Source organism: Acipenser ruthenus, chromosome 1, assembly GCF_902713425.1.
Source record: "Acipenser ruthenus chromosome 1, fAciRut3.2 maternal haplotype, whole genome shotgun sequence".
Taxonomy (NCBI): Eukaryota; Metazoa; Chordata; class Actinopteri; order Acipenseriformes; family Acipenseridae; genus Acipenser; species Acipenser ruthenus.
In genome coordinates, this window is record NC_081189.1 from 74,442,050 (window position 1) to 74,466,770 (window position 24,721).

Consider the following 24,721-nt stretch of genomic DNA (forward strand, 5'->3'; position numbering starts at 1 on the left):
AATAAAAAATCGGGGGGGGAGTCAATTACCACAGACAAGAGGAAGGGGGGCGCAGCCCAAAAAGTTTAAGAACTTAAGGTACTGTAACAAGGCAGGGAGGGGGGTTATTATCCTCCCTGCCAGAAAAGTGTATTTGTTTAATTGTTTAATTATTATTTATTGTTTAATTATCACTTGCACCTGGCTACCATTGTAAATTAGAGTCAGGTGCAGGGTATTTAAAGAAAGCAGCCAATCTGCTCAAGGCTGCTGTCTGAAGAAGCCTGCTTGATTGTGTGCTCAAGCGTATGAAAAAAAAAAGGTACTGGGTGATCCTTTTGTTTCATGTTTGTTTAAAAGTAAAACTGTATGTGTTTATTTGGCAGGTAAACGGCTTAGCCGTGTTTAGTCAGCGCTCCAAAAACGGACTTGGGTTTTGTTTTTGTTTTTGTTTTATTTTAGTATTATTAAAAATAGTGCGTAAGCAGTTTTAAAACTCAAGTTTCTGTGTCCTGGGTCTGAATTTAAAGGGGCAAGGAACCACGGAGAGGAAGCTCCGGGTCACAATACTTTTCAATACATTTGCAGAATTGTAACAGGAGATCAACTTGTCCCTGTTCCTCCATTGAATTCTTTACTGTCAATAACCAATTTACTGCTTCCGCTACTGACTGACATGTTTTAACCAGAAGACATTGCTGGGGTGAAATTAACAAGGCAGCAAGACTTCCTGGAAAGAAAGGCAAGCGAACAGAGATCTTAATGTAGTACCTTGTGTCTGTTTTAAAATGGAAAAAACATGTTTGGAAGTGTACATTGGGGTAAGATTTATAAAATGACCTTTAATATACAGTCTCTGGAAAACAAGCTTTTACTTAAAAAGTCACCTTCCACCGTATTGGATCTTATAATTAGGGCTTCTGATTTTCGGTTTTAACCAATAAACAATAAAACACCGGGAAAACAGTGGAAATGGTTGCTCAATTCATGTTGACCGCCCCTTTCCCATTAAAAAGAACTACCTTTCCCAGTGCCACTGGGCAATGTCCCTTCTTCCTGACTTGTATCTATCATAGGACTGTACAGTTTAAATGAAACAACAATTGTATTTCCATAGTTACTAAATATTAGGAAAAAGTGATTTTTCTTAGGTATTAGAGTGGTATAACAATCGCATTGGGTTAAGATAAATCGAGTTGTTGATACATTTGTGAAATACTTCAATAAATACTTAATTCTGTGTCTAATTTGAAATACACTTAATGGTTAAAATGGAAAAAGTTGAAACCATAGATGATGGATTAGCTAAACAGTACTGTGTAAAGCCAGCTATGTTTGGCAAACTGAGATCTAGTCTCAAAAAGGTGCAGTTAAAAGCTACTAACCTTCTACTGAAAGTCAAATCGTGTTTGGTTAAAAAATAGCATTTACCAGAAACAAACAGAGGCAGACTGAGGCTCTTCAGGGGGGTAATTGTATACAATTCCTAAAATGAAGGTGTTGCATTCAATGTCTATTGTGACTAACTTGAATTCTCTGGAAAAAACGTAATTTGTGATTGATGGTGGCTATAGTGAGTGCCTGTCTTCAGGGTCACAGAAATCTTCTGTTTCTATTGATATGGGCAGCTTGGCTGTAGAGAAGGAAACATGCGTTCCAGTCTATCTTAGTTTCAACAGACCTGTAGACAAAGGACAGGAATATGTTAATCCTGATAGACTGGAATACTACAAACACTCTAATTTGGTTGACAAAGCCAGTTATCACATTACCCCTGACAGGTTAATTCATTAAACTAAATCTAAAAGGTAAAGAGTTGTGCATCCAGATTGATGGTACATTTAACTCAAGTAGGTGCTCTCAAGACATTGAGATGTATATTGAGTGTGTAAAACACATGACTTTTGGAACAGGGGCATGTAAGGAGAGAGCAACCTTACTTGTACAAATGCTAGGGTATTCTAACAGACTGTATGCAATTAAATAAGTGGAATGGAAAAGCCAAACTAAAGTTGTCTGCTTCCCAATAATGGCCTAACTGGTTTGATACCCCATGCATTAAGGTTAAGACAGTAATGCTAATAGAAAAAGATACAGAGAATGTGAATGTAATTAGTCCAAAAGTGCGTGCCAAAGACAAGTATAGATAATGTTACTAAAATTTAAATAACTACTTGTGACGGAAATATAATGAGTTCTGGTTGTAAATCTCCCTCTCGACTTGTGAGGGCACTAAGTAGCGAAAGGAAAAGGCTTTGGACAGGTTGGCCTGACAGTTCATTCCCTGGGTCGGGAAGTCAGTTAGCCTGGAAAAAGACGAGTCTCCGGTGCGGGAATGTATTGACCTGGAAGGTAAACGAGGTAGCAGCTGCAGGCAATAGAGTCAGCTGCAATCGTTTACCAAGGAGTCATGCATAATTGCATAAAAGGGGCAGGAGAATTGTAAATCTTTTCCTTCGCTTGGGTTTCAGAGATACGAGGAGACTGGAAAGACCGGGAGATATCCCCAAAATAAAATTTGTGAGTGTTTTGTTGGTATTTTCTGTTTAGTAACTGTCTGTTTTTTTTTGTTAAATAACACTAGACAGCTAAACACAAATCCGGAGCTGTCACCAGGGGCCAGCACAAAACCGGATCACCACAGCACGTGTTTTTCACCAATAGCACGTAATATATTGTACTTCACCACAAGCACTGAGAGCACTCACTTTGGACCTGTGATCGTGTGTGTCTAATTGTGTGTATTTTGTACCGTGTTTATTGTTTGCGGGACTGCAACCCTAATTTCACCTGTACTTTGTTGTCTGTTTGTTATTGGAATTACTGCATCTGCACTGCACCTGATATACACCTGCTACCAATCTACCACTTTGCCACACTACTGTATTCCTTTGAATTGAAGATTCACTTTTTAAACAAATTTTTCTTCAAAAAAATGGCCTGCATCTTAAATTTGAGTACACTATAGTGATGTGTGTATTAAAATCGGCTCCAGAACGTGTTAGCCGTCTAATAATAATAATAATAACAAACCAACAATTATAGACCCACGGGTCTATAATCCTTTCAGGTTCAATAACAAGAACCAAAGTGAAGGAACAGATTGCGTCTCTCCGCCCCCTTTTATGTCAGGTCAGCGCGACCAGGGAACTCTGTTCTCGCTGCTTAGCGCCCTCACAGGTCAGGAGGGAGATTTACAACCAAGAATCATTGTATTTCTGTCACACCGGGGCATTCACGAGGGCCTTGCACAGCTCACCAAAGGCGGCCATGCAGTCAGAGGTCCAGGTGAACCGGCCTCTCTTCTCTGTGAGGTGGTTCAGGGGCCTGCCGATGTTGGCAAAGTCCTTCACAAACCATCTGCAGTAGGACGCCACGCCTAGAAAGCTCCTCACCTCCGTGGCGGTGTTGGGGACTGGCCAGGCCCTGACTGCGGCTACCTTGGCAGGGTCTGTGGCGATGCCATTCATCCCAACGATGTGCCCAAGGAAGTGTGATTCTTCCCAGAATAAATTGCACTTTCCTGGGTGCAGTTTCAAACTGCTTCCCGGATGCATTGAAACACAGTCCTCAGGTTTTTCAACGCATCTGGGAAGGTGGTTGTGTGTACCATCAGGTCGTCCAGGTACACGACACAAGCGGCTCGGGGAACGGCAGACAGCACTCGTTCCATGAACCGCTCAAAAGTTGTTGGGGCATTGCACAGTCCGAATGACATGACAGTGAACTGCCACGGACCCTGGCCAATGGAGAACGCCCTATCCATTGCGCAGGTCGATGGAGCTGAACCAACGAGAGTCTGTGATGTTGTCCAGGTCTTCGTCAATTCGGGGGAGGGGGTACGAGTCTTTCCAATGTGGTCCACCGGCTGGCTGATGGTTCAATCACCCCTGCAGCAGCCATCTCTCGGATGAGAACCTACGCTACTTCACTATTCTGGTGGATGGGACACCCTGGCTGAATACTCAGCGCTGCCAGTTGTTTCTGGGAGGGACCGGGATCTGCCTGTCTGCGTCTGGTGGGCAATGCTCCTCTTCTGCCAATGCGTTAGTGTAGCCCCGGTGGGGTGAATCTCCCCCTTCATACTCCTGGCCCGTACCTAGTCGCAGGCAGCTCTGACCGATTTGGAGCGTCTTCTTGGCCAGGTCGAGGGTGGCCCCCACCTCAGCCAGAAGATCTAGCCCCAGGATACAGCAGTCTTGGATGTCGGCCAACCAGAATTCATGCTGTACCCTGTGAAGAGCTGGACCTCCAAGCAGGGGCGCCCAAACATGGGGGTGACCTGGCCAGTGACAGTACGGAGACGGACTGGTGGGCATCCACTCCGATTGCTGTCCACTGTGACTTGTGGGGAGGACCCCAGGCCACACGATGGAGATGGTGGAGCCAGTATCCACCAGGTCCACCATTGTCCTTCAGCGGTTGCCTGGACAGGGGAAGGAGGGGTGTGGGGCATGGCGGCGATGTCATCCTCTTCATCATCAAGCGCTGCTGACAAAGCTTTGAAGTCGTTTTGGCTCACCAAGTCGAGGTCCAACAGTACTTGCAGGGCTTTGCCCTCAAGCACCGCCACCAGTTGTCCTGCTTTTTCCACTGGGCACAAGCTGTTCACCCAGGTTGCTATGCAGACCACAGCCTTGTAAGCCTCCCAAGGAAAAGATGCATCATAGCGGCCGGCCTTAATGCAGTTGCCAGTGGGTCTCATTGACATCTGTGGAGTAAGGATGCAGGAAGCCCCTTGTTAAATGGGATACAACTCTGGGAGACTGTTCTTCCCAATGCTATTTATGTCGCTTTATTGGGACATCACTTCATTTATTTGGGCTACAGTACTTTCAAATGATCAACGGAGATCGCTTTTCAGAGCAAGACAGGTTCGCATAACACAGTGCAGTGAGTATGGGATTATGCTGTGACTTGCGTAAATTGCTTCAACATGTGAACTCTTGAAGGCTCTGGAGTCTCTGTAGTTCACATGCTGCTGTGGCAAAGAAAGTTGGCGTGTCAACATCACAGGTCATCTTGTGATAAGATGTGATTTCATTCTTTTTCATTTCATTTAGAAATAAAAAACAGCAATTTTAATTTTGTTGAGGAATAAAAAGGAAACAATTGACTCATTTTCAATTATGTGTTTAACATGTAATCATAATGTGATGTGATTTCATTCTTTTTCTTTTCATTTAGAAACAAAAAAGTGTGATTAAAGTTGTCTCAAATTCCTCTTAATTTGGACAGCCGCTTATTCTGGATATTTTTACTTCTCCCGAGGCGTACCGATAAAGTGGTGCCAACTGTACAGCAATAACAACAATTAAGCAAAACAACCTTCTCAAACAATAATGGGACATGACAACAATGAAAGGCCAATAAAAAAAACAATTACTAACAATAAAATATTTACAGAATTAGCATTTCCCCAAAACAGTTCCACAATCCCAGCATCCTTTGCGCAACTAATTTACATGCCACTGCCAGACTTGAGGTGGGGTTGTACTGTTTTAACTGTACTGTTTGTACTGCTAGTGAGGTCTAATGCCCAGCCTACAAGTGGGTTATTCTTTTGTTTTAATTTGTTTAATAAAGTGTGCAACAGCGCTTTAAAACTGCAGCTTTCTGTCTCTGGGTCTATATCCTGCTGCTAGCCAGCCTGGGTCGTGACACTACCCTGTCACAGCTATGCTCAGAAGATTTTCCTCCCTAACCCAGTGGATCAATGCAGCAATCCCTGTGGACATCCAGCCATGATCTCCAACTCAGCATTACCAGATTTAAATAACCAAACTCTTGATTGTACGACCCCCTACAATCCAGTGCAATTGTTCCTACACTGGAAAAGTTACTGGGTACCCCATATGGAAACATTGTAGCATGGATCAGTATAGCTGTGAAAATACTAGTTAGCACTGTTGGTTTGTAGAAAAGGTATTTTCTTTCAAGCACTTACACACAAAACTTTACCATTGTTGTGATACTATTTATTTACTCCGGAGAGCACCTTTTGCCTGGCAAGGCATCACATACAGTCACAATGCTAAAGAACTTCTAGGAATTAAATTATATGGATCCACAAATATATGTATGCTCAAGGTTTTTCAAAGCATGGAAGGTTTGTTTGTTCCTTTTTAAATATCAGTCGTTCAGAATAGATAACAGGCCTGTATTGTATTTTGGAATTGACATGGTAAGGCCCCTCACACCTCCTGAACTGAAGAGACATCAAATTACAGTTATTCACATTGAACACGCAGTATTTAAATGGTGGAATACTATGACTTGTCTTCTCCTTTTTTCTATTCATTTTTTGTGCTTGACGGATGAACAAAGCTAAGACTGCTAGTCTTGCAATGTAATTGACAACCAACTTGGGAGAATATGTTGTCTGGATAACATTGAGGTAAGGTCCAAGGGGTTAAAACACAAAGAAGGAGGCTGTCATAAGTTGTTAAAAGACATGGACATACAAAAAATGCAGAGGCCAATGGGAGACAGGTCATATAATATTTATCAGAGTGGTATTTGATAGATTTAAAATATCGCTGTTTTTGGTAGAGTTCTGCTCTACCATCGTGAAAAATAAATGTTAAGGCATTATCTCCAGTTCTTGAAGCTGAGACCAAAAGCAGAAATGAATTAAACATATTGCACTTTAATCTATAATAAAGACTGTTGTTCATTGCTGCTGTTGGGTCACTCAGACCAAAGATCTACATAACAGTAATTTCAAAGATGTTTAGTGACATAGAGATCATATTTAAGAAAACATGTCTCATTACATAACTAGGCAGATATAAGTAAGGGTTTTGACCAGTCAGGTTGGAGGAGTTCAGAGAGAGAGAGACAGAGAGAGATTTATGTTGCATTGGCAGTCAGTGTACAACTGAGTACAGTAATTATGGTGCGGTTTCTCAAACACCAGAGAAATGGCACTGAACCTAATGAAAGTACTTGTACTTCTACCGGTACAAACGAACAACCTATTTCGGGTGTGGGTCTTCAGTCAGGATGCCCAATATCATGGGGGGCCTTAAGCCAAGAAATAAATGCCCAGTCATATATACACATATATGCAACATGTACTGTATATGTTATACTGTGTCCCTGTAGAGGAAATAACAAAAACATTTTTGCCTCCTGCAGAAACAGTAAAAACCGCTGGGCTAATGCAATTTGGTATGGTTAGAATGTTTTGGCTTGCAAAACAGTGCAAAATATGCAACTCATTTTAAAAATATTATCAACTACCAACATTACAGTTCTGGATTCATGGGGGCTTTATGTGGGGGGCATGCTTGTACATGCTTGTACTTACTTATGCATGCTGAGCTGGGCTACTATTTATTGCACTTTAAACACTGCTGTCCTTTCATGTTCGCCAAAGGGTCTTATGAATAGATATCAGTAGCCAAGACATCCCTTTTATCTAACCCAGGTGGCAAAGTTTTTTATAAAACATGTTTTTGCTTTTATGCTTGAATAACAGTATTTTGTTTTCAAACAGGTTGTTATTTTGTTGTTTTCTATTTACAGTGGTCGTTACGAATTTATATAAGAGCTATGGAGATGCATTAACTCATAAGAAAACCCCAAGTTTTTTAATGGGAAAAAAAAGATAAAATAAGCCATCCAAGGAGAGGTATTTAGCAAAGCAAGGTTATAGTATTGCAGACAATAAACTTATTTTTCTTTTTAAAACCTAGCCCTTTTCAGTGTCCCTATTGAGCCAGAAAAATGATAAAACCCCTTGAAGGTCTCGCATCCAACTGTTAAACCAACAATGATTTTGGGTGTCTCAGTCTTGAAAGAAGGAGAATGTACAATTGGTTTGTGTCAGTGTCAGACAACCACCTGTTTACTTGGCTACTAAGCAATACATTTTTTATTTCCTTCCCGTTAACTTTAGCCAGTCCCCAGCTAAGAAAGAGATATCCACAAAATAAAACAAAAAAATGCCCTGCAGCTTAAAAGTGCTTGATTTCACTAGAGAAAGATGAGTTTATTATTGGATATCAGTAGTTTTATATATTTTGTGGAATATATATATATATATATACAGGTACAGAGAGAGAGAGAGAGAGAGAGAGAGAGAGAGAGAGTTGAAGGTGCCCTTCTCATTTTCCCAATGGGAAATTAATATGCATTCAGAAATTCAAGCAATTGGAATCTATCCAACTTTAATACACTTCCTCAGTTGTATAATTTAAGAGATGATAGTATATTATAGTACAGTATATAGTAATATGATGGGTGTGTGTACAGCTGCCCTACCTACCATGAAGGACACTGATATTTAAACACAAATGCCCCAGATACAGTCACTATCAGCTGGATTCTAACAGGACACCAGGAGGTTAATGAAGGGGTTGTTGTGCTGGCTGACACACATTTAAGAAATCCACTTTCTGGTTTGCCTCGGCCCAGCTGTATACAAAATAACAACAGAGAGGATTCAAGCAAGTACTCCAACCTCCTGCAGTTGATTTTTGTAGTTTGTTCAGAAACCCCAGGTAGCATCAGCGTGTCCTGACTTAGCGGGTCTATATTTTCGAGTCTCTAATGTTACAAATTGGAGTGGTAATACCTATGGCTAAGATCATTCTACAAAAGGCACCATCACTTGCAAACCAAGGAGGTGGTTGTCAATGGTAGTGATTTTTTTTTTTTTTACATGTTTTGGGTTATAACTAATATATGTTTTCAGTTTCTGCATTCTGTCTTGCATTGCAGATGGTTATTTAGATTTTAGATAACAGTAATTGCAGCTAAAAAAAAAAAAAAAAAACTTAAAACTTACCTGTTAGCTACGTAGGTCTCAAATGTGCAATTCTGAAAGGAACACGTTCTAAAAATAATTTTAAAGCATGATATCTGGTACTACTTGAATACTCTGGTATTGAAGAAAGTTCACACTTTCTATGCCTTATTCTCAGGATATCTGTTACACTTTCACTTCCTGGGCCAGTTCTCATCAGCAGCATCTTCTTGGTCAAAGGATGTTACTGGCTGAGAGCTTGGTAATCAGTATGGCAAATATTATTATTCCTTTTGATTTAGTTTTATAACAGTAAATAAACACAATTACACTTTTTTATCGCAATTGGCTGATGGCTGAGTACTAAAAATAAATTAAATAAACACAAGATGTTTACACATGTACATATTTAATGTGTGTGTTATATATTGTAATAAATATACAAGACTATGCATATGTTGATCTTTATATTTAACACGTTTCCTAGATATATTAATAATATTAAAATTATATATATATATATATATATATATATATATATATATATATATATATATATATATATATATATATATATATAACCCGCTTCTGTAAGGCATTTCTGTCATAGATCCTATCAATTATTTAACAAGCTTGCAGGTGGTTTTCTGAAAATATCTGTAATATACGCTGGGAAATACACATTACGATCATTAGGGCCTCTGTCTAACCTAGGTCCGTTTTTTAAATATATCTGCAAAATTATACTGCTAAGATGAATGTATTGTCAATTACTTTATAAAATAAAGGTGTTTCATGGTAGGTGTAAAGAAGCTCATCCGATTAAGTTTCTTTTGGATGACGATTTACTGGGAAATGATTGATCTCACAGCATAGGTCAACTATTATTTCATTCTACACACAAGTGCTACAGTGCCCTCTGCAGTACCAGTCTTATCATACACCTGGTTTTGAGAATGATTTTCTAAGCATGCTTTACTGTTAACAGCACCACTATTCACATGTTTTAAACACGACAAACGCCGCGTTTTATTGGTATGGCAATTGGTATTTCAACTTTAATATATTGCTCTTTCTAAACCTTGCTTGCAGCACCTGCCGATGACCATAAACCAGTAATACTGGCACCAAAATGTTCCTACAATTGCAGGAGGTTATAATCCATTCTGTGTAAACGGCGTGTCAGGCGCTCATTTGAAATATTGGGATTCACTCTAAGCAAATTTTCCATACAGAAAAAAAGCTCTATAGCAATGCATAACCTTTTTTTATAGACAATCGGGTAAGTACACCTCTAGTACTCGGCTGCCAGTAGTAATTAGTTTGCCCATAGCGGAAACCCTGACCGTATGTGCATGTTAACAATGCTAAAATTAAGAACATCAGTATGTAACAATTTTAATGGTTTATCTAGCATATTATTATTCAACAAAAAATCACGAAAGACAAAAATCGCAAAAAACAGATGTTAACAAGAAGGTAATAGTGTACTACTAGTGCTTTTTCTGTTGTTGTTTCCTGTGTTTGTACGCTGTAAAGTTTAAGATTTAAATAAAGTTAGTTTGTCTTTGGAAGCGTCCATATCCAGGAAGGTACTTTACTATATATATTAAAATAAACTTTATTAAGATACATATTCTAAGTTGTCAAAAATAAAGTATTATGTACTAATCGATCTTATTTACTAGATTAATGGATGTATCAAAGGAGTGTGAGCTCTTTTGCACTGTCCCCCACATTTCGACAGTTGGTACAATCGACGAAATGACGATACCCAATGAGGTTGAAGATTACAATTTCGAATTCATACTGACAGAGCGGTACTTTTGAAACAGGAGGTAGTTTCAATACTGGAAATTTTGTAGGAAGTTAGGAATGTTTAGAGGCACATGTTAAAATGTCAGAAGAAAGCGCAGTTAAAGTTTGCGTGAGGGTCCGCCCGCTCATCCAAAGGTAAACAATGTTATTATTTATTTTACGATGAGTCTTTATTTTGGAATATTATGTTTATCGTACTACCATCAATTTCCTAAAATAGTCTTGATTAAGTTAACGGTATCGGTACAGTGTGTTTCATCTGTGTGTGTGTCTGTATACACACACACACACACACACACACACACACACATATACAAATAAAATGTGTCAGGTTATATCAGGTGCACAGATGTACGGGGTTTGTAGTAACAAGTTGTATTGTTGTATGACACTTTAGGCGCCAATTTGCAGATTGATGTATTGTGTCATTAATTATTCATCACTATCTTTTAATGTCAATATTTTACAACTGTATAATTGTGCTAGTATATTTTGGGAAAAATGCATTACCGTGAAATACAGCCACTACTGTTCACCATAGTAAGTAAAGGTATCCATCCCAGTACCATCGCCGTCACCAGCCGTGGCCTGGAAGTAAATACAGTGTGTATTTGGCAACAAGTCAACTGTATATCTTATATTATTGAAGTGCACTTTTTGGACTGAGTTGCTGCAAACATTTGATTTGACCTGTAAAGCTTTTGTTCTACCTTTTGAACGTTTGTTGTAAAGTGAGGCTTAACATGACACGTGCCATGTTTTATGAATTGTATGCTTTAATATGTGGAAGCTATGCCAGTTGATCAGTTTAATGTTTTCTCTGCAGAGAGAAGATTGACATTCAGGAGGCTGAAGAAGCGGTTCCGTTGTATTGGAAAACCGATAAACATGCTGTTTGTCAGGTGGACGGGACAAAATCTTTTAACTTTGGTAAGTTAAACGCTCTGTCACTGTTTGGTTGCAATTTACTGACTAGTACTATATATGGAAAACAGCTCTTGAAAGAGGGAATAATTAGTTTTTTCATATACAGTAGTCTGATCATTTGTACCATGTTGAATGGACGTTTTGTACAAGCAAACCAGCTTTTTATAGTTGTTTTTTTATTTTATTTTTTTACAGACAGGGTGTTTAATACAGACGAAACCACAGATAAGCTGTACCAAGATGTAGCACAACCACTTGTGGTCTCTGCTGTGAATGGCTACAATGGTGAGATTTTTATACTCCAGTATACTTTCAGAAACATGAAGAATTATGTGCTTTGAAATAAAATATTCAATAAGATTAATATCCCAGCACTTCTGTTAGATTGATATACCACATATATAATATTTAAATGACTACCTGACTTTTATTTTCACAGGAACTATTTTTGCCTATGGTCAGACTTCTTCAGGGAAGACATTCACAATGATGGGAAACCAAAAATCACTTGGAGTCATACCTTTAGCAATTCAAGATATATTTAAAATAATTGATGATGTAAGTTGCATCCACTCCAGTACTGATTGGAGCTTAAAAAAAAAGGATCATAGGCTGCTGTCCTAAGGCAACACAGTGGTTTTTTTTCTGTTCTTTTTTTAAAATCTGTTTTGTTAATGTGCTTATTTTTTTTGTTTTTTTTTAGTCCCCGAACAGGGAGTTTCTGCTCCGTGTGTCCTACATGGAAATATACAATGAGACTGTAACAGATCTGCTCTGTGACAGTAGGAAAAAGAAACCTTTAGAAATTCGTGAGGATATAAATGTAAGTGTGTTTCGTTTTTTGTACTTGTTTCTATTCAGGATTGATTGGCCTATATGTCGTTTTAGTTTTCTGTAATCGGTTTATGCTCCCCATTTATTTACAAATGTCTATCAAAGATATCATGCAAAGGTCCCTCATGTTTCTAGGATCACATGACACCAGACGTATTTATTCTTCCGAGTAATTCTTAACTTTAATATGGTACAAATTATGCACCGTAAAATAACTTATTGTTGTATTGGTTTTTTGTTTTCCTCAACCAGAGAACTGTATATGTTGCTGATCTGTCGGAAGAAGTTGTTGTAACTGCAAAGCATGTTCTGGAGTGGATAAAGAAAGGAGAGAGTAAGAAGCACTTGACTTTTGTGGTTGTTGTAGGAAGTCTTAAGCACACATCTAATGTGAAAATGTAATGTTATATAGTATTGGTTGTTTATTTACTACAGGTACTAAAGGTATGCATTTAAAAATAGATTTTTGTGTTCCGTTTCAATGCATCTGATAAAATGTGATTACATTTGAAGGAATTAAATTGCTAGAAAGACTGCCTCCTATGCACTCACTGTAGGGGACTGGAACATTCGGATAGAATGTCTAGCTAATGTTCTATCTAAGTAACAGGTGAAGTTTAGAATTCTTGTTATGGTCTAATGTTCTCTCTCTCTCCTTTTTTTCTTTGAAAGAAAATCGTCATTACGGAGAGACCAAAATGAATGAGCGAAGTAGCAGGTCTCATACAATTTTCAGAATGGTAAGATATTTAACAATACAAAAACAGTATTATGTATATTACCAGCTATTTATTTTTTATTAACAAAAAATGCTTTAAATTGTAGATTTTGGAAAGCAGAGAAAAAAGTGAACCTTCTAATGGAGAAAATGTGGATGGAGCTGTCATGGTTTCACATCTGGTAAACTACAATATTTGTAAATACAGTAATAAGAAGGTTGACTTCATGCTGTTCAATAGATGCATTATGTGACTTTTTTAAAAGCAAGCAAAAGAACCCACCTAACAAGAAAGCAATACAAAGACCAATACTTTTTTCTGCTACTGTTATTTGCCGACTATGTATAGACCAAATTAATTTGTTAGAACATTATAAAAATGTATATTAGTCCTATGTGAGGCTAAATCAGGTGTGTCTTTTTTTAATTTAATTTATTTATTTTTTTAGAATTTGGTTGACTTGGCAGGAAGTGAAAGAGCCAGCCAAACTGGAGCAGCAGGTAAAGTGTGGCTCTGTTATTGGTTGATTAATTACACAAGACTGCAAGGTGTCAATGTTTATCACCCTACCACATGCTATTTTAATTATTAAATTTTTTTGTAGACAATGGTCAGTAATTTGATATGTTAAGTGGCTCACTGATGTAAGTCTTGGTGGTGATGAATGAATCAATCACCATGAATAACCCAATACAATAATTAATCCGTTTAATACTAATATTTACATATATTCTGGAGACACGGGCCTGCTGTCTTTATTTTATTCTTCCTGCTCCAACAGAGCTCTAAATAAGCTTGTTTTATACCCAAGAAGAAAAAGTAAATACACAGCAAACATTTCATGTTTGAAAACATGTACAGTTGTAGTCAAGTTTACATAGCCCAATGGAAATTTATAATTTCTATGAAATTTCTCAAAGAAAGAATTTTAGGAAAGGTATTTTGTAACAAAAGTTGCTTTTGTGGATGAGGATAAAAATTACAATAAATAATTGCATACAGTTATTTATTTTAGCAATTTGTTAAAAATGCTAATTTTTCTCCAAACGGAACGACTATCAGCGTGACTAGTATTGTCTACAAGGTACTAGAAATTTCAATATGATAATGCAGAACCTAATTCTAGAGAGTGCTGGATTGTAGGTGAACATTCTTAAAGAATATAAAAGGGTTAGGCATAGGATGTTTCCTGTCATTACCAATAAGTCAATATGGGGAAAAAGTAAAGAGCTATCTGAAGACCTTAGGCAGAAAATGATTTATTGTCATAAAGCTGGAGAAGGATACAAGAAGACTTCCAAGCATTTGACTATCCCAATTTAAACTATTGTTTCTATAATGAAGAAGTACAAGACTCATGGTACTGTCACAATGCTCCCTTGGTCTGGAAGAAAGAAGGTTCTTTCACCAAGAACAAGCAGAATAATTGTGAGGAAGGTTAATAACAATCTGAGATTGACTGCCAAATATATTCAAAGTGAACTGTCTGCAAGTGGGACTGGGGTTTCCATTTCAACCATAGGTCGAATAACACATGGTGAAGGCCTCAATGGTCGCAGGCCAAGGAAAAAGACACTCTTAGGAAAACGTCACAAGGACAATCGGTTAAAGTTTGCAAAATGGAATTCGAATGATGGATATGAGTTCTGGTCAGGTTTTGTGGAGTGATGGAACAAATCTAGCTATTTGGTCACGCTGGTAGTCGTTATGTTTGGAGAAAGTCTGGCAAGTCATACAAAGAAAAGAACACCATACCTGCTGTCAAGCATGGTGGTAATATCCTTCTATGTGGCTGTTTTTCCTCCTAATGTCGTAGGAAATTTATTTCCAATACATGGTAAAATGGATTCCATAGCATACCAAAAGATCAAATCATCTGAAACCCTCCGCTACAAAACTTGGTTTAAAGTGCATCTGGACGTTCCAACACAACAACGATTCAAAGCACACCTCAAAATCTACTTCAGAAAGGTTAAAGAAGAATCAAGTTCTGGAATGGCCTAGTCAAAGTCTTGATCTAAATCCGATTGAGAATCTTTGATATGAGTTGAAGAAGACTGCACAAGAGAAGTCCTCAGAATTTGAATGAACTGGAACAATTTTGCATTGAAGACTGGTCAAAAATCACTAAAGAATCATGCCAAAAGCTCATTGACAAATACCCTAATTGTTTAAAATAGGTTATTCTTGCTAAAGGTGCCTCAACTAGCTATTAATTTAATTTTCCTTGGCAGGGTATGAATACTTTTGAATTGGCATTTTTGGAGTTTTGCAAAAACAACGCTGAAATAAATCTATTTCTTGTAACTTTTTTCCGTCATCCACAAAAGCAAAACTTTTGCTACAAAAGATTGTTCCTATAATTTGTTTGAGATTTTTAGAAATTATAAATTTCCATTTGGGATATGTAAACTTTTGACTACAACTGTATGTGCACTTCAACGTCAATTGGTCAGAAATGCAATTGTTTCTTTTGTTTTAGGACTTAGACTGAAAGAAGGCTGCAATATTAACCGGAGTTTGTTCGTCATCGGCCAAGTTATCAAAAAGCTGAGTGATGGCCATGCTGGGTAAGTTGAATCATTACTAAGTGTTGGTGATTCTTTCTTTATGAATGAAATGTCTAGTGTATGTTAGCCTAGCTTAAAGGTAATTAAAGGAAACTTGTACAGATCAAAAAATGACATTGACAATGTGAAGCAGTCATGGACAGTGGAATTTAATAAAATGTGTTATTTACCTACAGGGGGTTTATCAATTATAGAGACAGCAAACTTACCAGAATCCTTCAGAATTCTTTGGGTGGTAATGCAAAAACTGTGATCATTTGCACAATCACTCCAGCTGCAATTGAAGAAACACTCAGCACTCTTCAGGTAAAATACCTTGCTATTACTGTCTCATTATTGTTATTAGTGCAATTGTATTGAGAAAGTGATTTAATGCCTTATTGACTTCCCCGCTAGTTTGCCAGCACTGCTAAACACATGAAGAATGATCCTCATGTCAATGAGGTGTTGGATGACGAGGCATTGATGAAAAGATATCGAAATGAAATTGTGGATCTCAAGAAACGTCTGGAAGAAGTAAGTACATTTTGGTATACAGTAGACTCCACTCACTTGCATATTGGTTAATTACATAAATCACTTAAATGCATTTTAAAAGTGTCATTTTAGTTGCTACGTGATACAGTCAATTACAAAGCAGCAATGTTACAGATTGACACTGCACGCCCACGTGTGCTGTTAACGGTCTGTTGCTATGCCCGTCTTGTCAACGTTGTATTACTATGCATGTCTTTGCTTCAGCTCCACTGGTTTTGAAGGTGTGTGTTTTATTTATTTATTTATTTATATATATATATATATATATATATATATATATATATATATATATATATATATATATATACAGGAATTTAACCCATTGAGACCTAGATCTAATTTACAAGGGTACTGTCAACAAACACATACAATAAAACAACACAACATCATGTGTGGTACAGACTTAATCATTTTAATAGTTATTAGCAAAGGACATTCACCCGGACATGTGCGGATCCTTAATCAGGATCAAAACTTTTACACGAAGCCCTAAACAATTTACAGAGATCATTTTTAAAACATTTAAGAGAGACACTCAGATTTACTCCTTATATCATGATTAAAAGAGTTAGGTTTTTGGAAGCCGATAGGCAAAGGACATTTTACCCAAACATGTGCCAACTCTTGGAACAACCAGGTTGGCAGAATCGCAGGAACACAGATTGTAGTTTGTTTCATACCTATTAACCATAGCAGTTAAACAACAAGATACCAATCCTTTAAGCAACTTACTTTGAGTGTTCCAGAAATAGCAGTGATGTAGAGCGCATAGCAACCGCATGACAGCGGGAAAAGCTGACAAGAAAGTCACGGAAAATGGCAAAGCCAATCTGTAAAAGTCAAGCCTTGGCACATTACAAGCATTCATGGAGGCAAATGGTTGTCAGTCTTATGACAGTTTTTACAGTTTGCAATTACTTGTTTATCAGCTCAATCGGCTGAATACTGTGCAGAATTCCATCAATTTTTTTTTACTACTTTGTAGTCCAAAGATCTATAGTAAGGTACTGTACAGACCTGCAACTTGTGGTTGATTGTACTGTATTACAATAACTTAGTTTATGCCGGCTGTTATATACTGTACATTATCTTACATTATTTCTTTTCATATCATGCGTTGCCAGAGAATAGTGTTTGCATTGAGTGTAGTAACGTACTTCAAGTTGGTTTATTTTGAACTTGTACAGTATTCAAAGTTTCTTGTGATAGAATACAAGGGGAAAATAGTTAAGGATCTGATCAAATTGAGTCATATATACATATACACATACGTACATTGTATTCCCTCACTATGGTTACATGCATACTCCAGTTATGTGCATGACCTTACGCCGGTCCCGAGCCCATGCAATTATGCAGAGTCGACTGTATAGGATGCTCCTTGCAGATTTTTGTCTGAACGGTGTTGCTCCAATCAAGTCAACAAAACAAAAGTGCTGGTGTAGTTTAATTTTTTTTTTTTAATTCATTCATTGTTTATTGAATGTAAAACGAAACGTTTTCTCTGTACAGGTTTTTTCAGAGACACGTATACAAGCAACTGAGAAGAATGAATTGGCACAGCTACTGTTGGAAAAGGAACAACTTCAAAGAGAACAAGAAGATAGAATAAAGAACTTGACCAAAATGATTATTACATCCGATTTCTCAAAGAAGGAACTGAAGGTTTGTGTGTGCATAAGTGGATGAGGTGCATGCAAGGCTTCTAAAACATTGTAACCTAAACTTTGTTATTGGTGGTTGTTCATTGAAAGGCACTTAAATGCTTAGATCTTTTTGTAAAGGGTTTTCTTTTTTGTAAATCTTTTTGCAGTTGTTTCCTAAATTCTTTTTATATATCATTTACAGATAAAAAATAAGAGGAGAGTTACCTGGGCCCCAGGGAAATTGCGTGACAGCTTACGATCAAGTGGAGGATTGAAGCTTGATGGTTTGCCTACATCTGCATCTACTGTCAAAAGAATGAAATGTGTAATGTCACTAGCCGAATTTGATAACTGTAAGTTGGAAGCCTAAAGTTTTAATTATTTCCAATCCATTGTACATTTCTGTCTTTTATATTAAATAGGTTGTCTCAACATAATGCCTAAAAATATAAATGGATAGCAGAAAGTTCAAACAAATTTAATTGTATAGTGATTTCATTAATTTATATCTGTCTATATATCGATTGAGAAATTATTGACCCAAGAGAAGACTATTGTTACTGACAGGGCTATAATGCCCGAAGCTGCAGGCTGAGGGCATTGCACCTTGGAGGTAACAATAGTCTTCCTGAGGGGCATTTCATTTTCCACTATGGTTGAGTCTGCAGTACATATTTAATATATGAATCAGTCAAGAAAATAAGTGAGGCAAGGTTGGATAGTAAATACGACTTTTATACATTTTGTTTAAATGTAGCAGATACAGCATAAGTAAATAACAAAAACATTTTTTGAAGTTCATACCGTATAGTTATCAAATTTTTTTTTGGTGTAGAGCTCTCCGTCTTGTTTGCTGACTGCTGTATAATCCAGTTTATATCCCACCCGTCATATTTGTTTTCGTCGAGTTGATTTTGTTTGAATTTCAGTCAGAAAACCGTGATGTTTTAATTGCCATGTTAGTGTTTGGAGCATCTTTCTTTTGTAGTATGTTTTTGTAATTAATTTTCTGTTAATTCAGAGATTCGGTGTTCAGCCATTTTTTTGTTGTTGTGAGGAGTGGAAATGAAAGATGTTCCTTTGAAAAGGGGCGGGACTGACAGTGATGTGAACCAATCACATGACAGATGGAGACTATTGCCTGGTGGCTTAAGGATGTCAAGGCAATAGTTCAGTCTATTTTTGCGCCTATGATGAGGTTTTAACCAATCACAGGCCAGAATTTCCAACCACTAATTAATACATTTTATATATATATATATATATATACACACACACACACTGATGCACAAAAGAAATGCAACACTTGGGTCTAATGGATTAAATCAAATATTTTAAACAGATATCAAACAAAATCACAGAAAATGTAAACAAAAATACAGTTCAAAGAAAAGTTTTCAGTATGAAACGTGACACTGTCAAAATGAAAAAATTACGAAGTTAGTATCGGGTTTGACCTCCTTGAGCATTAACACAATCCTGGCAGCGTTGATGCATAGACCTGATCAGCCTCTGGATAGACTGCTGTGGGATGTTCCACCACTCTTCTTGTGCAACTGCAACCAGCTGGTGAAGGTTGGCTGGTCGTGGTTGTCTCCTGTGGATGGCACTGGCGATTTGGTCCCACAGATGTTCTATTAGACTCGGGTCAAGATAAAAATCTGGCCACGGCAAGACCTCGACATTGTTTTCTTGAAGTCTTGCAATTGTAATCCTAGCACTGTGTGGTCTTGCATTGTCCTGCTGGAAAGTCAACACTTCCGGATTGGCTTGCAGGAACGGAAAAACTGCTGCCTCAAGGACTTTGGCAATGTATCACTGAGCTTTAAGGTTGCCCTCAATCTGCACCAAAGGCGTTCTTGTGTTAAAGGAAATTCCTCCCCACATCATCACACTTCCACTGCCCCACCGGTTGGCTTGAACAATTCAACAGTCAGCATAACGATCCTGGGCTGGTGTGGTGACCCTCTGCCTTCCAGGACGTGGCCTGTCCCTCACAGAGCCGGTTTCCTGGTTTCTTTGGACTAGTCTGCTGATTGTTGAAGCAGAACATCTCATTCTCTGGGCAACTTCTCCCACAGACAGGCCGCCTTCAATCATGCTGATGGCAACCAGGTGATGCGGGTCATGGTCGTATCTTTCGCTGTTCTTGCGTTAATTAAAATCATGTCTTTTTGAATGGCTATTTATACAGATTCTTAACTTATTTTGGCAATTTTAATTCAACTCAAATACCAAACACTGAGCATGACTTCAGCTCAGTTTTTTGTTATCCCAAGGAACAATATTACTCAAACAATCAACAAACCTTGCTGCTCACTATTTAAAATGTAAAGAACATTATGTATGTGCCCAATGAGATATTGATGTAAGACTTGGACTGTTGCGTTTTCATTGTGCATCAGTATATATACCGGATTAGGCAGAGTAAATGCCCAGGGAGCATAAAGTTGTCATTAAGGCAAAAGGGGGTGGGATTTAAAGGCAGTATTGCAGGAGGAGTATTTTTAACATTAGAGAGATAAATAGATTATGTTTACAGTTAGGTATGCTTAAAATTCAAAGATAGGGCCCAGAACACAGTCACGATAAGGAATCAAGAAGTGCAGTTAACATTATTTAATGAATGGTAAAATACAATTTAAAGCTGTTGCAGTATGTCCACTGTTTTGTCATTTTCAAATCTTTTCACAAAACAAACATTAATCTTTAAAGCTGTCGAGTCCAGTACAAAACCACATCACGATGAAACACATTTGTAGGTGGAAAACGCTAAAATAAGTTGCTACATTTAAAAAAAAAAAAAAAAAAAAAAAAGTTACATTTTTGCTCCACTAAAATAAAGGGCTTAATATAATTTCTGCAAGTAAGAAATTGCAGTGTCCAATGTGAAAATACAAAACAAAATAATAAATTAACATCCAAAGTAACACTAGAGCATTAAAATGTCCAATACAAAAAATGGTGCCTGAGTTACAAGCTCTTGCAGTGTCTAAAAAATAATAAAGTCCAAAATATGGATTGTAGTGTAACCGGAAAGTGTAATCAATCGGACTGGAGTCTGTATCCCCTGATCCAAAACCCATTGCATTTTTCAAAGATCTATTTAATAAAATGTTGAGGCTTATGAAATCTATCATTTGTGATTTGAAAGAAAATTAATTTGAATTGCGTTGTTTGATTAATTGTGATCCAGTAATTAACCCCACCGTAAATGTTGTTTTTTACAGCTGATTATACTGAAATTGAGGATGCATGGTCACATGCCACCTTGGACGATCCATTTGAACTAGATGCAAGTCGTAGCAACGTATCTGTTCGCAGGAGTAAAAATGCTTATTCCACTCTTTTAGAGGAAAGTCCGATATTTGATGGACAGGAAAAGTAAGGAAGATCTGACTTTTTAAATTTTATTTTTATTTTGTTACTGTAGTTTAGATTTCTTGGCCTTTTTAAAAAAAAAAATATTTTTAAACCTATGATCTTGCTTAGGGCATGCATGTCTGGTTGGAATTAGAGTGTTTAGTGTTGTACATTTTTCTCTTCTCCTTTTATATTTAGTCATACACTACCCTAAAAGTTGCCTTATACACCTATCCTCTGAGGGTGTATGCAAGGGATACGCAAAAGTGACCCTTATATCAAGGTGAACTTATTGATGGAGGTCTATTCAATCCAGTACATTAAATCTGTAGAATGCATTGGTCACAACAGTACACTATGAAAATATATAGGGAAATTAGATTTTTACTGCTAAAAGCAAAACAAACGATGTTGCTTGAATTCTAAAATGTTCTTACATTTTAGTGCATGTGATTTGGATTCTCATCAAATGGATGACATGGGAGCACAAATTGCAAATTTGGAACAACAGCTTCAAAGTGAAAGAAATGAAAAACTTAAAGTAACCGAAATGAGAAGCTTGTTGGAGAAAAGGGTGTCTGAACTAGAGCAGCAGCTACAGTCCCAAACTGGCGAGGTTAAAGAATCGGAACACAAGGAGGTGGAAAGGGTCCTTGAAGAGCGGATTGCTAATTTGGAGCGGCAACTCTTGGAAAACCAAACTAAAGAGCTAGAACAGGAATATGTCAGGAAGGGCCTAGAAGAAAAAATTCTAGAACTGGAACAGCAGCATTCAACATCTAAAGAAGAGTATACCAAGAATAAAGAGGCTTTGGAGAAAAGGATTATGGAGCTGGTGCATCATCTTCACATTCAGGAGAACCAAGACAAGGATAATTTTCAGGACTCTGATCAACTGGTTAGTATTCAGGAAACGTCAATGTAGTTTTAACTGTTTCTATAGCAATTAACATAGATCACTGGTACGATATGATTGGATCACAGCTGACACATGTTGGAAGTTTTAATTGACTTTGCTTTTTTGTTTTGCTATATACAGTATCAAAAGGACTTATTGGAGACAATACAGTTTTGTGAAGCACTGGAGGGTGAGAAGGTATGATTGCATTAATTAACCAAAAGTAACTTTTAAACGTAGGTGTTGGTTATAATGTAGACCTTTATGAGTTGTTATATTCACTTCCTTTTATGACTTGTAATGATGTTTACAGTTGAAATGGATTTCTTTCCAATTTTTAGTGAGAGATTACCAAATGTATACAGTTGTCAGGGCTCTAAATTTTAGATTTTTAACTTCTGGCCCCTTGGGACACTGAGGTTGTGTTTATGTGCATCTATAATATTTATATTTATATATATTAGTGCCCTGACAAATATTCAAACGAATATTCTTTGACGTGTATTCGGATACAAAAAAATCAGATGTTCGTATTTGCTACAAATGACAAAAATAGCTTGCACTTTTACCGTTTATATCAAATATAAACAAATAGCTATGGTGACGTCACCAGTAAATTATGCAAATGTGTACCATTGAAGGTTCGAACCTTTCTTCGGTAATGTGTTCCGAACCTTTGAAGGTCAAAATGTACCCTTCGTTGTAGCCCTAGTCATTGCTGACTATGACCGGGGGTTCCTAGGGGGCGGCGCACAATTGGCCGAGCGCCACCCAGGTAGGGAGAGCTTAGGTCGGCAGGGCAATCCACGGTTCACTGTGCATCAGCGCGACCCCTGTGGCTGATAGGGCGCCTGCGGGTCTGCAGTGGAGCCATTCAGATCTGTGTTGTCCTCTGGCACTATGGGTCTGGTGGCTTCGCTGTGGATCCACAGTGCGAAAAATGATGGATTGGCAGGAACGCTTTTTGGAGGATGTGTGTTTCAGCCTCCGTTTCCCGAGTCGTCGGGTTGGTTGTAGCAGTGAACCGGGATAAAAAATAATAATTGGGCATTCCAAATTGGGTAGAAACCCGGAGTAAAAACCATTGGCGATGACTGACTAAATTAAAAAAAATAGTAAACTGTCATCATATCCAAAAACTAATAAGAAAATTGGTAGGCTTTATGTACTATGCGCAAAAAAAGCTGCAATGCAGCCTACTCCAGTGGCATAACTAGGCTTGAAAATGTGAGTGGACCCCAATTTTGGTTGGACAGGCAATGACCAAAGGTATGATGTCACAGGAAGTAGTTTACATTTCAAAAATTATTTAAATCCATTAATACCCTGAATACATCAAATATTCCCCCTGTAAATCCATTTAAAATGTTTAAAGTAGACAAAAAAATAATATACATATATCCGCAGTGAATGCACTTTAAAATGCCAAACCAGCGAGAACACAGTAATATTTCAGTTATAGTCATACTCCAGAGAATCACACAGGTCTCTTTTCAAACCATAGGAGAGACCACATGTTCTTCAGCAACTTGTCATCATTGAGGCTCGCAACAGCTGGTCATTCTGATCAAAACTAAAAGTGCATGCATATTTGGAAAGATATAAAAGTGGCGATAATCTAAAAATTAAATTGGTGTCTGGTATTTTTTCCCCACAGTCGATTTGTGCTTTTTGTTGAACGAAGACTGAAACTTCAACTTCCTCCATATTAACATTGTACAAAGTACATGCCAGTTCTGTAGACTTTCTCTATTGCGTAATGTGTCCATTCTTTGCAAGCATGCAGACGCGGCTTTCATGAGGTCATATGTGTCATTTTGAAAACGGCTGTTCAATTTGCAAAGTTGACAATCTAAAGTATGGTCTCAAATCTTCATTAGAGTGCTCCCTGGTTCACTTTCCCAAAGATGAAGTAACAAACAAATCATCCCGTCAATTTGGTAATTCTCTTCCGTCATTTATTTTCACGTTTCCATTTCCACTGCTGAAGTAGATGTAAATTAATAATTTGCAGATATCTGTCCATTGTTGTTTTTAAAAAGTGTGCTTTAAAAACTTCACATTTAAAATAAAGTTGGAATATGGAAACGTATGGGACTTTCCAAAGATCTGCGACAGCTGCCTCACAAGCTGTCAATCAAACGCATCTTGCACATGATTCATTGTGCGAGAGGAAGATCCCACCCAAACATAGCATCACAACAGACCAGTGTGATTATTTCACATGAATGGACAATGCGCATGAAACTTGACAGGGAAAGCTAGTGATAATATCCCAAAAAACGGTCTCATTATTTTGCCATGAATGTCTCAATTTCTTGTGAGATTCCAGGAAATGCTCGTGAAGTCAACACCCACTTACACATGTAAACACGAGTTTCTTGTGAAAATGTTAATTAGCTTGTTCAAGTCTTTTCCTAAAGCTGCTATAAGTGTCACGTGGGAATACGTAAGTTACCATGGTCCAAAGATGGCTGCAGGGAAATATGTTTTGATTTCAGTATTTCATTTATCAGATTTATGTTGCAGATAACCCCACTTGTTTCTCAGTCTTCCCTAGAACTTTGCATAATGCTAATCATACACATATCTAAATGTGTTTGTAAAGTATAATACAGATTGTATTTACCAAGTTTCTGTTTAAAACTATTACTAAAAATGTGTAATAAACTACGACT

At 37.6% G+C, this 24,721-nt stretch overlaps 1 protein-coding gene across 5 annotated transcripts in view; it reads left to right on the forward strand.

Moving 5' to 3' along the window:
• Positions 1 to 261: 261 nt before the first annotated feature.
• LOC117421008 (centromere-associated protein E) overlaps positions 262 to 24,721 on the forward strand; it is a 76,364-nt gene continuing 51,904 nt past the window's right edge. For 4 of the 5 annotated variants that reach the window (XM_059029643.1, XM_059029650.1, XM_059029647.1 and 1 more), the window contains exons 1-17: positions 10,462 to 10,684; positions 11,376 to 11,479; positions 11,672 to 11,761; positions 11,916 to 12,034; positions 12,180 to 12,299; positions 12,563 to 12,644; positions 12,983 to 13,050; positions 13,136 to 13,210; positions 13,478 to 13,529; positions 15,512 to 15,599; positions 15,776 to 15,905; positions 15,996 to 16,115; positions 17,649 to 17,801; positions 17,985 to 18,135; positions 21,013 to 21,166; positions 21,590 to 22,043; positions 22,185 to 22,241. In XM_059029643.1, coding sequence (XP_058885626.1) covers positions 10,629 to 10,684; positions 11,376 to 11,479; positions 11,672 to 11,761; positions 11,916 to 12,034; positions 12,180 to 12,299; positions 12,563 to 12,644; positions 12,983 to 13,050; positions 13,136 to 13,210; positions 13,478 to 13,529; positions 15,512 to 15,599; positions 15,776 to 15,905; positions 15,996 to 16,115; positions 17,649 to 17,801; positions 17,985 to 18,135; positions 21,013 to 21,166; positions 21,590 to 22,043; positions 22,185 to 22,241 — 2,073 coding nt within the window. In that variant the 5' untranslated portion in view covers positions 10,462 to 10,628. Of the gene's footprint in view, positions 302 to 10,461; positions 10,685 to 11,375; positions 11,480 to 11,671; positions 11,762 to 11,915; positions 12,035 to 12,179; positions 12,300 to 12,562; positions 12,645 to 12,982; positions 13,051 to 13,135; positions 13,211 to 13,477; positions 13,530 to 15,511; positions 15,600 to 15,775; positions 15,906 to 15,995; positions 16,116 to 17,648; positions 17,802 to 17,984; positions 18,136 to 21,012; positions 21,167 to 21,589; positions 22,044 to 22,184; positions 22,242 to 24,721 lie in introns of those variants that run through there. The other variant, XM_059029649.1, reaches the window with a different exon arrangement.